Here is a 15,853-nt window from a genome sequence, read left to right on the forward strand (position 1 = left end):
TGGCTGATCTCTTTAAAATATCTGGCTAATTCTCGCGGCTGGTTCTCTTGTGTTTTGCAGTCGAGCTGAAGGAGAAGCTGCAGGTCTCTGTGTCGGAGATCAACGGCAAACGTCCGGGGTTCATCAAAGTGGTTCGGCACAACAAGCAGGAGGGACTGATCCGCTCCAGAGTGAGCGGCTGGAGGGCCGCCACTGCCCCAGTTGTTGCCTTGTTCGATGCCCACGTCGAGTTCAACGTCGGCTGGTGAGTCACGCCCGAACCAGAGCCTGCACAGGGTTAGAACGGATCATAGCTGTGTGGGTTTTGCTGAAGGAAATTACAGTTGGAAACAAAATCATCTGGTGTCGAGGACTTTGTTGACGCATTGGTGAACTCATTATTTCACATGTAAGTGTCATAACAGAACCATCCGGAAGTTACGACTCCCTCGGTGACTGGTCGCGTCCCACATCATCAACAACATCCAGATTTAAATAGTGAGCCTGAAGTTTAGTCTCCCTCAAGCCATATTTTGACATATATTATGTGTTATTTCCCGTTTAACTGCTGCGAAGTACTCACCCTGGACACATTCTCTTCATTGTAGCTTCATTTTAGAAACAGCAGTGAAGATGTGGAGAGAAATATAACCATAATTCAAATAGTGTTTAGCACATAAATGAATAAACTGCTTCATAACAATTAACACAGTAGTGCTGATGTTTATATCATCTCAATAAAATCACTATTCGGACTTGAGACGATCATTGTCTTCATTTCAGATGGTACATATGAAGGAATGAAACAAACAACAACATTTCTTTCTAAATTTAATATCCCATAATAATCCTAACTCATATTAGAAAGGTAGTTGTTTATTTATTTTACTGATTAAGGTTGTTAATAATGAGGAATGTAAAGACAAGTAAATAATAATAATAGTAATACAATTTATTTAAAAGCACCTTTAGCGAGACTCAAGATCACTTCACAATGAAAATCACATGATACAATCAAATCACAAGGTACAGTAAAAGAAAACAATAGTAAATAAGATAAAATTAGTAAAATTTACTTTCTAAATTTGAGCAGGCAAATTCAACAAACAAACATTTGTTAATAATAAAATAATGCAACAAGTGATACCTTCTAAGTATTATTTGAAACAGGATTTTATGGCTTTATGTTTTGAAATTTCAGGAAGACCATCACATATCTAAACCTGTGATGCTGATGGGTCTATCGATCCGACAGATGTTTTTATGGTGTTTTCGTGAGCAGAACTACTGTGAATTCAATAACATGAACACGGGTTATTTCAGGCAGCACATAGTACTTGTTCTCCACGATTCTTTCAATGTGATTATTATTGATTGTTTTCTTATGAAAAGGCAAAATAAAGAAGAAATACAAGTGCTCTCACTCTAATTATTTCACGAAATGAAAACTGTGTATGCGTATAGTAAACATTTGCTGATATAATTTTCAGTAAGAAATACAAAAGAAGCAAGTTTTTTCAGGCCTGGTTTACGAAAATAAATGAATTGATGAGCATGAGTGAAAAAAGGGTATCGCAGTGAATAAGAAGAAAACATTATAATACAAGAAATGTACTTCCCTGTACTTCTGGCAAGAGTCAGTTCACGATATGTGTGTAGTATTGTTGAGTACTTGACTCTGGTGTTGCAGTATTTACAGACCACATGACTCTTGTATTTGTTTTGAAACCTAAATATGTAAATGTATAAGCTTTATAAATGTATCCTCTTGACCTCAGTCATTTCTGGGAACTTGCTGGATTTTATTATTCCTTTAGCTGCGCAAAAGGTAATGACTGCTTCCCTCTAGAGGCCGGAAGGTTAATTGCAACACAAAAATGAACAAACACCATTAATATTTGCATTTAATTGTAAATAAATAAATAATCAAATTAGTTTTTGTTTAAACTCACATTTTAAAACTGTAAACCATAAAAAATAGGATCATGTTAGTTGGTCAAAATAAAATTTTCAGAACCTCAAATGGTGCATCTTATCTTTTCAAACCTTAGGTTAAAAACCACATCCTGTACCTAATGTAGAGTTGTTCTCCATGATTCATTATCTTGCTCCAAAACTCACAGAAGTTTCAGTCTACTTCACTTACTGAATCTAGGGGACGGGTCTACAGACAGTTTTTTAACAAGTGAAAGTAAGTGTCCTCACATGATGCTAACTTGCCCATATCCATGCTTCCTTCAGGGCTGAACCCATTCTTCAGAGAATTCAAGAAGACAGAACCCGAATCATCTCCCCGTCCTTCGACAACATCAACTACGACACGTTCGAGATCGAGGAGTATCCGCTCTCTGCACAGGGTTTCGACTGGGAACTGTGGTGTCGTTACCTCAACCCACCCAAGACCTGGTGGCACAGAAACAATAAGACCGCCCCGATACAGTAAGTGGATTTCCAACATTAAGCTCTTTCGTGCATGAATGCAGATTACAGATTCCAAAATGTTGTGTTACGCTCTAGGCGAGAAAATATTTTTTTTTTTTTATCATATTTCATCAAACAAACTACTCTCCGAAAAGAACCCAATATTTTCAATTGTTAGCCAAGGTTTTGCACCTAAGCTAAATGGTTCAATGTTGTCTGGACCTCTTCAATCTCTCAGGAGTCCCGCCTTGATTGGCTGCTTCGTGGTGGACAGGCTGTACTTCGAAGAGATTGGACTGTTGGACGAGGGGATGGAGGTGTACGGGGGAGAGAACGTGGAGCTGGGCATCAGGGTGAGTAATCACACCATTCCCTGCGGCCACAGGCCATCGTTCATCCAGGTAATATGTAGCAAATTAACTATGCAAATGACTCTTTATGCTAGTTGGAGGCAAGGTCACTGAGGGATTTCACTCCCCGCTTATGAAACGCAAGACTCTGTGAAAATGTGTAATTTGGCTTCGAGCAATTTGGGTTGTGCGTCTGAAGCTTGGCTGAAAGAAGATTTTCCGTTTAAGGGATTTAGGTTGTGGACTTTTATCTCGCTTTTTGTGGATTCCTGATTGTGAGAATATTCATTTGAAATATAAAATGATCTTCGTGTTGCTGCTTTTATTTCACCCGCTATGATGTCGAACCATGGAAACTGTTAAGCGCACAAAACATCATCATGAAGTCCATTTCAAGGTCCAGGTTAGTCCCTTAGCCATCGCGGGAATGAAAGTAAGTAAGTAATGGTTATTTGTAAAGTGCCTTTCTAGACCACTGGTGACAAAGCGCTTTAATAATAAAAAACAATACACAGTTAAAATATATACTTTTTAAGGCCAAAACACATAAGACAAACACAGGAGTCCCAGAAAATCAGAGAAAAGCACAAATAAAAGTGTCTTCAGATGTTTCTTTCCAAAGCTTAGGAGCAACATCTTGGAAGGATTTCTCTCCTCTGGTCTGGAAGCGTGTTCAGGAACCATCAGTAGATTCTGATGCACAGACCTCAGAGCCCGAGCTGGGGTGTAAGGCTGGATCAGATCACTGATGTAATGAGGAGCCTGGCCATGAATAGATCTGAAAGTAAGAACCTGAATTTTAAAATGGATCCTGAAAGAAACTGGCAGTCAGTAAAGAGTTTTAAGGATCGGAGAAATGTGAGTTCTTCTACTAGAGCGGGTCAGAATTCTCACTTCAGAGTTTTATATTAATTGCAGGCAAGACAGCTCCTTCTTGTTTAGACACGGAAATAAACTGTAACAATAGTCCAAACGAGACACAAACACATGGATTATAAGCTCCAGATCGCGTTGTGACATAATTTTCCTAAATTTAGGAATTTTTCTTAGAAACAGTTCCTGGTCATTTCTGCAGTGTTTTACTAGAAATGTACTGAAAGTACTAACAGTGGTTACTGAGGGGAAGGAAACAGGAAACGTGGATGTCTTTCAGCTGATACTTCCTAATGATAATGTCTCTCCAGATGCAGACATTTACCTTATGAAGAAGGTTTAAAACATGCACCATCCCATCATTACATGAGTGACCAGATCTCATTATTCATATTCACCTCAAACATCAGCTCATTGTGATGTGAACGTCTATACCTCCACAAGTTGTTGCTGCTCGCCGAGCAAACACACTAGACTGAATAATTGATACGATTTGGATGATGTTTACCCGGATAGAAAAATATATTGAATTTTAAACCTTGACAGGAACATTGATATCCGTAAACAACATTTAAAGTGCTCGCTAAGATCAACATTGAAACAATGTTGGAATTTAAATGAATTATACAGTGAATCAACATTTTTTTCAAATATATATATGCATTATAGATGAATACGTTGATACCCAGCTCTGTCCTAACTGGCCAAAAGTGTCCAAATTCAACAACAGTTTCTCAACTTTAAATTGGTTACAATGAATCATTAATCATTAAATAAACATCGACTTCTCAACACCAACCCCAACTATTCAATCTGACTAATAATCAACATTGAATCAATCACATTTGTTATCTGGGTAGTGTGACCAATGAAAAATATTTGAAGACCTGTTCAGTTAATCTTCATAGATACATAAGTGTTTTTATACATTTATTATACTGTATATCAATATTTGCATAGATTATGTCCACAAGGCCATGTTGTCTAGACGAAGTTCTTATAGCTCGTTTTGATAGAAAATTCAGTTTTATATTTTTAAATACATTTCAATGTAACCACTTATATAAAGTAATATACATGTACTATATCTATGTTGAAGTTATTAAATACATCTATGGACTGGTTCTGCTGGAGAAAAAAACCCAAGTAAAGCTACAGCAAGAACATAGAATGCATCAAGACTCGGACAAAAACAAACCCTTAAGGATTTCATTTTAATCTATATTTTACATATCACTATCATGTCACTGTTGACAAACACTCTATATATTATATTTAGTTTGTTTTTTAACGTTGTCTTATACATATATACAGTATAAATATATATAAATATGATTTATTTATTTTTTACTGGCTTTTATTTTGGCCAGAAATTCTACTCTAGACATGACAATAAACTTCTTGAATCTTTACAGGAAGACATTTCCCTATTTTGATTCTATTCCGATTAATTCGTTTTGGTGATAATAAGTGATTGACTGACAAGTGACCTTAGCTTTTTAGTTGGTGGGGACGGTTTCATCCCAAATTCAAAATCCCTGAACTCTAAACCTGAAGACGGCATTTCCAAGATGGCTGCTCCATCAGTTAGCTTCAAAACTTGTTTGAAAGATTGATTAAAAAAACAGTATATCACATTATTTCATTCCTGAATTCACATTGTTTCTTTGATATTTACACAGCGTACAGATTAGCGTTTCTTTCAAGGCCGTCGCTCTAACGTGAAATAAAGAAAGCGTGACAGGAACAAGAAAACACAATTATCCGACTGCATGTGTAACCAGAACACGTTGTGACACTTCTCCTTGGAAGAAAAAATAATCACTAATTCATTCTGAAGTTCGCCCGTTTGCTTCTGTCCTCCGCGGAGATTGGAAGTTAGATGGCGCGCCCGTGTTTGATGAAAATGTTGACACTGATTGAGGAAGATGGCGGCGGCGGCGTAACCTACTGTGCGTGTTTACGTTGCGGGAACTGGTGTGTCAAGAATCTGCTTCTGAAGAGTTCAGAACTGTCAGTTGTTTCTATTCAGCACTCACCAGGAGATTTACAGAAGATAAAAAAAAAGGGTTAGTTCTGTTTTAACGAGGGATTTGACGTCATGGTTTCGGAGATGAAGCCGGATGTGGTCGTTATGGCAACATAGTGGTCGAGATGTACATGGACTACTTGACTTTGTTCCCGCATCATGGTCCGTTGCTTGTGAAAGGTACTTTAATCGTTTGAAAATAATTACATGAATCCATCTGGATCAAACGTGATGTGATGAAAAATGTATGACGCTCTGAAATCGCTTTGATATCAAAGGCAGTGATGGTTAAAACTACGATCATCGTTATTAAGTTGTAAAAGAAAAATGTTCACATCATCAGTCCGTTTAGCTTGTGGTCAGAAGTTCTGAACTTAAAATTCTGGTATTCAAACCCTGACTCGGTATTGTCATTGTTTGTGATTTAAAAAAAAAAATCTTATTATGCAGGTATTTATATATAATAGCCACAATAAGAGACATTAGTTTGAGGGATAACTAAACCTTAAAAAAAAGGCTTTTTTTCTTTTTGTTTAGATATTATTTATATTCCCATATAATTGATGGCAGTGAGTTAAGAATGGACTACCTTCATATTTGTTAGACTAGAAGAGATATAACATTGTATTTTGTCACAAATCTGAATATTTATACACAATTGGTACAGACAGGGTGTACGGTGGCGCAGTGGTTAGTGCAACGCCTCACAGCAAGAAGGTTGCTGGTTTGCTTCCAGGTCGGGAGGGAGCCAACTTTTGACCTTTCTGTGTGGAGTGTAGCGTGGGTTTGCTCCAAGCACTCCGGTCCAAAAACATACAGAGCTTTATTGGAAACTTTGGCGAATTGTCCATAGGTATAAATGGTTGTATGTCTTGGTGTGTTCTGCGACAGACTGGTGCCCTGTCCAGGGTGTCCCCCACCTCTCACCTGATGAAGCTGGGATACAACCCCCATAAGGGAATAGATGGAAAAGAAAATGAATGAATGAACTGTTACAGACCATAGTGTTGTTAAGGCCTGGTTAAGGGTCTTTTTTAGGAATTTTGAATATGAATTTAACTGAATTAAAAGTGCGTAGAAAGCACTCAACAGTTAATACACACACACAGTTGTACCACAACTTTATTAAACATATATATTGCCCCTTTTTGGGGGATTAAGAATAAGGTAGCCCTAAACGTATTTACTGTAGAATACCTTTCCTGGACGGCTGGGTTAGCAAAACAAGTGCACCTTTAATAGAACCTGCAACCAAAACCCTGTATAAATTATAAACAATGCATCTATCTGAAGAATTTCGCAACAAAATGATCCTCTGTAGTTTTGTCTTTTTAAGTGGATTTAAGTCTGAAGAAACAAGAATCATTGGCCTGTTAGTGATTTTTCAATTAAAGAAGGAGACAAGAAATTCTTCTCACTCTTTCACCAGCTTGTTCATCCTTCAACTTTCATTCATCAGACGTCGGCTAATGTGTGGTCACAGTGGAAAGAACAGCAGGGCTAAGCTGATCTGACAAGGGCTGTGGATTTTTCGGGTGAGAACTGCTGGGAGGCCCTTTATCCTCCCTCCCCCTTTCTAAACTCCAGAGGAGACCAGGGCAAAGTGCCGCCCCAAGGGGCGAATATGGCCTTTTGATCCATCTGTTAATGTGAAAATTTAGATTATTTTATTTATTTCTGGTTTAAAGTCTTAATATAACTTGCAAGATTTTTGATAGTGGAATTTTTCTTCTCTTTTAAAATAAGTTCTGAAGAAAAAAAACACCTTGCACAATCCTTCACAGCAGTCCGAGTATATAAAGTAGTCGCTGAGAAAATTTAAATTTATAACTAATGTAGTCGCTGAGAAAATTTAAATTTACAGCTAATGCTATAAGGGAATCTCAGAGGACCATCAATCTGTTAGAAAAACGATTCAGTCTTCGAAGATGTAGTTCTGTTCTGCAGTAGGATTAACAACCATTACCATATTGAATGCAGAGGTAGCTATATACCTCAAAATATATTTTATGCTGTGGATAATCAGATCAGATTTTCTCTCATGGTTACACACACCCTGCCACCTCTGAAATAAATCTTTTTACTCCACTGATCTAGCAAGTGTGGATATGTACTAGCATAAATTCCCACCTTCGATTCTCTTGGTCTTTTTAAGCCCATATTGGATGCTGAAATAACACAGCTGCAATGCTTCAAGGCACAACAATGTCTATTTATCTGACTTGGACCCAAAAATGTCTCGCTTCAAGCAACTGTCTGATACCCAGCCAGTCTGTTGTACGATGGATCAAACTGGAGGAGGAGGAAAGTCTCTCCTACTTGGAATCTGATGCTGCTTTTTGGCTTATTTTTGATGTAAATTTCAACAACTTTTTAAAAAGTATCATTTCATTTTGCAACACAAAATTCTTCTTTTACTCTTCAAAGTATTTTGAAATGATTGAAACCTTCTTCAGAGCTTACTCTGTTTTGAGGGCATTATGGGAGTTTAAGAAATGCATTAACTAGAAGTTTGTTCACAATAGAATAGGAAATTAAAGACTTAATTGTGACTATGGATAAGAGAAACAAACAAGCAACAGGCAAAGTATAGATTTTATTTTATTTTTTTGGAACAATTCCTTTCTTCAAGGCTTCAATGCAAGATGGTCGTTATAAACGAGCATCAAGGAGGTGTTTTTTTTTTACGGTGTCTTTTTGGGATGAAGATGAAGCTAGCCTGCAACGTCCGCTAAAACAAGTTTAAGATATAGGCAACTGAGCTCAAGTCTCTTCATTAAAATGAATAAACATTTTTGTCTGTAACACTAAAAAGGAACAAATTACTCAAAAATAATCCCAACTCTTAGTCGACATGAGGGTGAGTTGAAAATTAGTTTTTAATTTTGGGTGAACTATCACTTAATCTCTGCAACTGATGTAATAGTTAGTTGAGGAGCCTTGAGGCACAGCAACAGGCGCTGTGGTCCTGAACAAACTCAGGAAACAAAGCGAAATTTGAACAAACAAACAAGTGTCACAATAAATGACACGAGATAAGACATGCAATGTTTATAGAGCTTTAACTTTACTATTATTAAAATAATATGTACTTCATTTTAAATTTCTCAACTAAGGTCTGTCACATTATTTTATTTTTTTTACTTTATGATGCACTTTTTTACTTTCACTCAAGCAAAGCTTAATGGACAATTTTAATATTATCAGAGTAGTTTTGTACATTTTTATTCAAGTCGTTCCTCTACCTCTCAGTAAAATGGATAAATAATAATAATAATGTTAATTTCAACTTTAGTGTTGTTGCTCTATTATCATGAGCTGAGAAAAGGTTCATCTTTTTTTTTATAATGATTGCAAAGTTGAAAATGGTATAATTTTGTATTTCAGAAATGCCAAAAACTTAGAAACGGAGGGAAACACAACGGATCCTTAAATCCCTGCTTGCTAATGACGGAGATGCGATCATGACGACTAGATGGAGCCATAAGTCATTTCCCTGCAGGAATGCTATAGCTTTTTCCCGGGTTTCTGCCTCTTATCACTGGGCACAGAGAAGATTTTATCTCATAAATTATGAATATGTCCTTGTTGACTGCGTTAATGAAGCACATTGGCTCAGTGTTCAGATCAGGCTCTGAATTCACAATGGATGTTGTTTACTTGCCGGTGTTTGTGTTGGCCTCAAGGAATGTGCCCTTGCTGACTGAGTGATGTTGTTTAGAGTTCAGTCATGGCTCTGAAACACTGGTGACAGCGTGAGCTCAGATCCCAACGCGCCGCATGACTCACGCTTCGCTCCAGACTTGCTCGCTCGGTCCTGGCAATGATGTTCGGTGGCGTATTGGTCATGCCTGCGGGCCTCGCTGCCAGCACGTCGCCGTACGCTGGCGGATCCTCGCATACCTTCAAGCCCCTGCCAGACCGAGGGTGGTACAAGAAAGTGTCACTTCTGAAGCAAATGTTTTCTCTTTAGAAAGTGTTGACTTGTCAAGGGATGTCAGGAGCCACAGTCACAGAAACCTGTACCACGAAACACAACTACATCTAAACCTCATCATTAAAAGTTTTAGAGAAACAAAAATCTTTACTGGTCCAGCAGATAAAGACCTCATTATTTAGAAAGTTTGTTTAGAATTTGGTCATTGGTTGTTAAGAGTGGGTCAGCTCCATCTTACGTTTTGTTCTTGGTGAAAGATCATCTTAAGCTAAGACATTTCCTTTTTCCCCCGTGTTCATAACCCTTGTGTTATCTCAGGGTCAAGGTGACCAAAAGGCCTGAAAACAAATGTGTTTAAGGTATCCTTTGTGTTATTTCAGGGTCTAGGTGACACAGGAAGGTTGTTCACGAACCCTAAACCTGAAATTCCAAGAGGGTAAAGAGCTCTTGAAAAAAGTAAAAACAATAAATATAAACTCTTATCTTATCTTATTCTATACATTCTTTAAACATTTGCAAAATGATCTCAGCTCTTAAAGTTCAACTAATGTGTTGATTTAAGTGTATCTTAAATAAATGTTGGACTCTATTGTATCATCAGTGTCTGTTTGTACAAAACTCTCTTTTCATTGAAATATTTACACCAGAAAAAGGGCTTAAGACCCGCCCACTGAAAATACTTGGTTTTAATGGAGATTAAATCTTGTTTACCATAACCACACCCACTCTGCTATGATTGGTCAAGCATAAAGGTTTGTCACCGCACATCATCAATCCTGGACGTCTCCACCTCCAAGGGACTTGTTGTATAAACAATACGGGGTATGATTACAGCTGGCTGGAGGAGGAGTGAAGCCATTATTGCATCATAATAGCCTTCACTCTCGTAACCTCTCATTCGCCCAGATTTCAGACGGGGGAGAACTTTATAAAGAATTAAGTTCAAAACATGGTCATGATGAGGAACTTTCTGCATTTTGGAGAGGAAGACTTCAACATTTGAAAGATGTCAGTCAGGAGAGTTGGGTTTTCATATTAGTTGCCCTTTAAGAAAAAGACAAAAACAAAACTCAAATCATACTTAAGTGAAATTAAGTGAAAAACACAAGTTTAAATAAGGATGCACTGGTTGAGTTGTTAATCCGGGGCAGCACATAATCTATCCCATGATGCTTTGCTTGAGGTACATGGTCTACTTTAGTTCTGTTGTCTGTAGTACATTTGGCAAACATTTTTTTTAGTGGAAATATTTTTACAACTTTAATAACCACTAAATACACAAACTTTACATTTCCAATACAGTGTTTGTAAAAGTGACTTGTGAACGCTGTAGATAATTGTAGGAAAGCACAATATGTGCCAAAAAATATCAGAGATATGACTTGAAACTTTATTTAACTACAAGCGCGAAAGCGTTTTCTTCCAATATTGAAACAAGTCACTCGTGAATGTTTGTGGCTCACTCCTGGAAAATACTTTTTTATAGCAGCCTTGAGAAATCACAGTTTCATAACACGGGTTCAAGGTCTTGTCCTGTTCCTGTAATAAACTACACGGTCTGAAAGTAACTGCACAGCAAGTGTTTGAGATTCACTGCACCGAGCGCCGCTGTTCACGCCGGAAATCAAACCGTGACTCGTGGCATTTTTAAATTCGGGCTGTAGTCGGCTAAAGCTGCTGAGATCACACGGAGCCGTGTCATAAAGAGCGTCCCCTCCTTGAATTACTCTTCAGAAATATAGCAAGACATCACTTCAGAGATCGGAATCTGAGATAAGCTCCGAGCCGTGGAAGGAAATGTCCTTTCTATGATGGAAGGGAAAGTGTGTCTGGACACATGAAGGGTCGGCTCGCGCTCTACTACTGAAATACAATTGTTTGGTGTCACATCTTGTTGATGCTTTCATTGGAACACTGTCGTAATAATATACTGTGTATGAAGGCTTCTGAAACTGTTTCTACAGCACACTTGGGCCCCATATGGCCCTTTTACTGCATTGTTATGGCCCACTCAAGGTTGTGTAGAAACTAACCATTTTATTATTTATTCATTTATTCTATTCATAACTAGACTTTAGATTCATCCAAAGAGGTTTTTCGCTTTTGGACTTTTGCTATTTTTTACTGCTCCATAATAATATATAATTGGATAGTTAACTGAAAAATTCAAAAGTTAATTTTCAAGTTCAATTTAAAAAATCATTTCCTACTCACCATCATGTCGACCAAGGTTGGGATTGGATACTTACGAAGACTAGAGTAGAAAGATGACAAAAGAAGGCTCTTAATAAAGCTTAAAATGATTCTTACGTTCTTAAAAAGATCCAGTCTTGGCGTATCCTGATGAAACGATTAAAAAAATGTAACCCAACTTTCTTCAGTTCTCTCCTCCTTTAAAAGCAGAAGATTAGAAAACGACAAAAATGTTGTGTTGACGTCCTCCAGAAACGAAGATAAACGTATAATTATTTATAAATGTTTCATTATTGATATTCCAAGATTTGAAGGGTCTTCTCTTTTGGAGATTGGTCTGTGACATAATCAGTTAAGTTCTAGTAATCAGTCAGTAATCTGAGGAAAAAAACATCACAGATTTCACTTCTGTTTCTTCATAAAATGTTATGATGTTATCCTGGTATATTCTGGGATGTGAGAAAAAATATTTATTTATAGGTGTAATTTTTCAAGAGGTTTTCTAAAGTCTGAGTTACATAATTATTTAATTATTGCGTTTGTTCTTATTTTTATATTTATAAATCAAAGTTATGTTACGGCTCTTTTTCTGCTTCTGCTGAAGGTTTGGTGCTCGCAGTAGTTTTTCCCGCAGCATTGGCTGGTTTGTTGACAAATCTTCTTCAGGTCAATCACCTTTAAAGCAATCATCCACGGACAGATGTAGCCTCCCGTCCTCCAGTCACTCTCGGCCAATCTTTCGACTCCTGCATTTGTGTTTTCTCTCCAAAAAAGAAAGGCTTTCACCCATTATTTCACGCCATTGTGGACTTGAACACGCGTGCACTGCTACATACGTATGCTACACAAAATGAACTCCCTGTAGATGTGAAGCTTCTGTTTTTAAAAGAACTCGTCCACTTATAACAACAAAAACACACAACTCTTCTATTGATTTATGGCAACAAAAGCTCCAGAATGAATGCACAATATCTACCCCAGATTTAGCCACATTGTGTTGTCCATGTTTAAATAGGTTCAATATTGACTTTCAAATGTTTCCTGCTTTAAATATGTCCAAAATTTTTTGGCCCATAACTTTGTTATTGAAATGAGGTTTTACAGTTCAAAAAACAAAGAGATACAAAGTGTTACGTTGTGGAAAAAGTAGCCTTCAAATGACAACAACAAAAAATGTAATTAAATTAAATGATTTCTCCCTTAAATCATGTCATTAACTTACCTGCTAAGACCTTGGCTCCTGCTAGGCTTTAAGTGATCACTTAAAGAAACAGTGTCTTTGTATCATCTTTGTATTTGTATTTGTATTTCTTTACATTAGGTAGGTAGGTAGAACTGTATTGGTCCCTCAGGAGGTCTCCTTTGGGAAATGTTTTAGTATGTTCATTAGCAGAACTGTTGCTCTTTGTTGGAATGAAGCAGAAATATTGATTGAAATCATCTTGTTGAGGAGGAGACTCCACTCATCGATCTAAAATGATTAAAGTCCAACGTCTAACACCCTGATGTCCGAGAAGAACAACGTCTCTGAATTCTCCGAACAACGATCCGTCTTCCACCGCGGCAGTGTTGTTCACAGACAGAAGGACGGATGAACGTTTCAGGACACCAAATCTGTATGGAATGAAATGCATTGCAGTCACTCAGTTGTCACTCTCTGAATGGGTTTTGCGCTCACAGTGAATACTAAATCCTGGACATGGATCCCCGTGGACAGCAACAATCTGATTCCTCTGTATAGACGTCACTTGCTGTGTGAGTCTGAGGGTTTGTGGAATTCACATGCAGTTGTTGTTCAGCCTAAAGTGTTAGCATGTGATGTTGATAGTGCCATTGATGTTCAAATGAAACTCTTTTAATTTCATCTTGTTTATATTTACTCTAGATATAATTATGTTAACAAAATGTCCCGAAATTCTTAGATTGAAATTGCGAGTACAAAGGATACTCTTGGATACTTTTAAACATAGATATAATAAAAAAAAATTAGTAAAAAGAGGATCTGCTGTCACTGAAGTCAACAACTGGAGATTGTCATAATATCCCAACGGAACAATCAATCCCCATGTACATTATAGATAAAAATAAATAATAAATTCAATTTAATCATATCTTTTGAACTTAAGCCATTTGATTTATCGGGTTTTCTTTAATGTATTCAGTCAAAGAAGGGCTTTTGTCGGAGTCAAGATTTTCACTTATTTGTCCTCTTTCCCTGGAAATAAACCAGAGAAAAATGAATGAGTTCTGCTCACTTTAGTCAGGAAGTATTCACACCACGCTCCATTGTGCCTATAGAGAATCCCAATTAATTATTTTACTTTTCTGTGTTTTATACATCGAGGAAATAGAAAGCCCTGAGTCGCATAAGTAACATCCAACAGTAAATGGACTACAAAAGCAAGATTTATCATATACAAACCACAAAAGGAAAACTTTGCGAATGTCGTACTTGAGCTCGACACAACCTTTGTTTTATTAGCAGAGAAATGAAAGACTCACAGAGTCCAGGCGAAGGAAGCGTCGAGGTATCATCACCACTCAAGACGACTCGTTTTGTGGACAGGATGTGATGGAAAGTGCTACATAAATAATTCAAGGCGCCAGGGCTTCAAATGGTTGTCGGTACACATTACTGCTGCTCTGTTTGCCGCAAATCACATTTACATGCATTTATATTTCGTTTGTGTTTCATGTTCAAGGGCAACGTCTAAAGTTTCCGAGGGTCAGCGAAACCTAAAAGCAATCGTGATGAACACGGATTTAATAAAGCGGCGAAATACAGCAGACAGAATTTTTAAGGGTCGTTTTTTGTAACTTGTGTGGATCTTGGTGGTGTGTTACCAGAGTTGAAAATATTGCACTCGTAAAATGTTAGATTTGTGATTATGTATTATTAGCTAGCACAAATGGCAGCCATTAGGCTATTGGTGGTGTTTAAATAGAGAGGTGGACATTTAAATCTGTTATGCTTCAAGAGTTTTATTTTGCTTTGATGTCTTCGACTCGACTCTTCGATCACAATTCTGCAGCAAGCTTTTAAGTCCACGAGCAGTACGCCCACTTCTATCTTTTTTTATGTATATAAAAGGACTTTCTGACCTGAATTGACAGCCTAAAACCATGTAAGTGAAGTTTCTCTCCAGAGTAGATATACTTATTATTGTTATTCGAACCATTTTTTGAATAATCATCAGGTTTATTCATCATGAGATTGAATAAATATGTTCAGATTTCTTTCAACCTTTTTAAGCCTTTATTCCTCTGCGGCTCAAATTGCATATGACGATGTGTTTTATAAATTATAAACTGATTGTTTTGAGGGTCCAATAAATCGTTTGAGAACTAAAGAAGTTTTTGAAATATGTATCATATACTCGAATCCATAGGCCAAGGTAAGTAAGCAAGTAATAGTTTTTTGTAAAGCGCCTTTTTTAGACCAGTGTCACAAAGCGCTTGAACAATCAAAAGCAATACACAGTAAAACAAATACATGCAAATTACATCAAACACTTCAATAAAGAGCCTACACGGAAGGACGTCGGACGAGCAAGAGGAGGGCTAAATCTTGCTCACCAGTGCCGATATATCAGCCAGAGTCACAGTGTTAAAGGAGTACCACAAGCTGGAGACAGGCTCAGTGACAGCAGGGGTTCTACACAAAGGGGAGGGATATTTTCTTTGGTCTCCTTAATTTTCTCAATAAAAAATCTCAACAATGCATTGCTGTGAGCTTCACAGAAGACAGCGTTGATTGGAGAAGCGAGACACACAAGATAATTTATCGTATCAAACAACACTTTGAGGTTAATATATACAGTATATATATATATATATATATATATATATATATATATATAATGCTTCATCTTATTCTCACAATCAGAACGAGGCAAATCCCACTCCTGTGCTCGGATCTGGTGGCTGAAGAAAAAAAAACAGCTTGGCCATAATAGTCGCTCTCTGCTTTGATGTGAAGGGCTTTATTATTGCTGAGTCGCGAGCAGAAGTGAAATGAATTCAATTGCAAATATTGCAGGTTACTTTAAATCCTGCAAGAGTCTAGAGGAT

General features: G+C 37.3%; 1 protein-coding gene across 1 annotated transcript in view; it reads left to right on the forward strand.

Moving 5' to 3' along the window:
• The window catches only part of galnt18b (UDP-N-acetyl-alpha-D-galactosamine:polypeptide N-acetylgalactosaminyltransferase 18b), a 78,842-nt gene that overhangs the window by 38,353 nt on the left and 24,636 nt on the right, over positions 1-15,853 (forward strand). The window contains exons 4-6 of the mRNA XM_087793685.1: positions 61-244; positions 2,221-2,418; positions 2,639-2,753. Coding sequence (XP_087649811.1) covers positions 61-244; positions 2,221-2,418; positions 2,639-2,753 — 497 coding nt within the window. The remainder of the gene's footprint in view (positions 1-60; positions 245-2,220; positions 2,419-2,638; positions 2,754-15,853) is intronic.

This window comes from Callionymus lyra, chromosome 6, assembly GCF_982586985.1.
Source record: "Callionymus lyra chromosome 6, fCalLyr1.hap1.1, whole genome shotgun sequence".
Taxonomy (NCBI): Eukaryota; Metazoa; Chordata; class Actinopteri; order Syngnathiformes; family Callionymidae; genus Callionymus; species Callionymus lyra.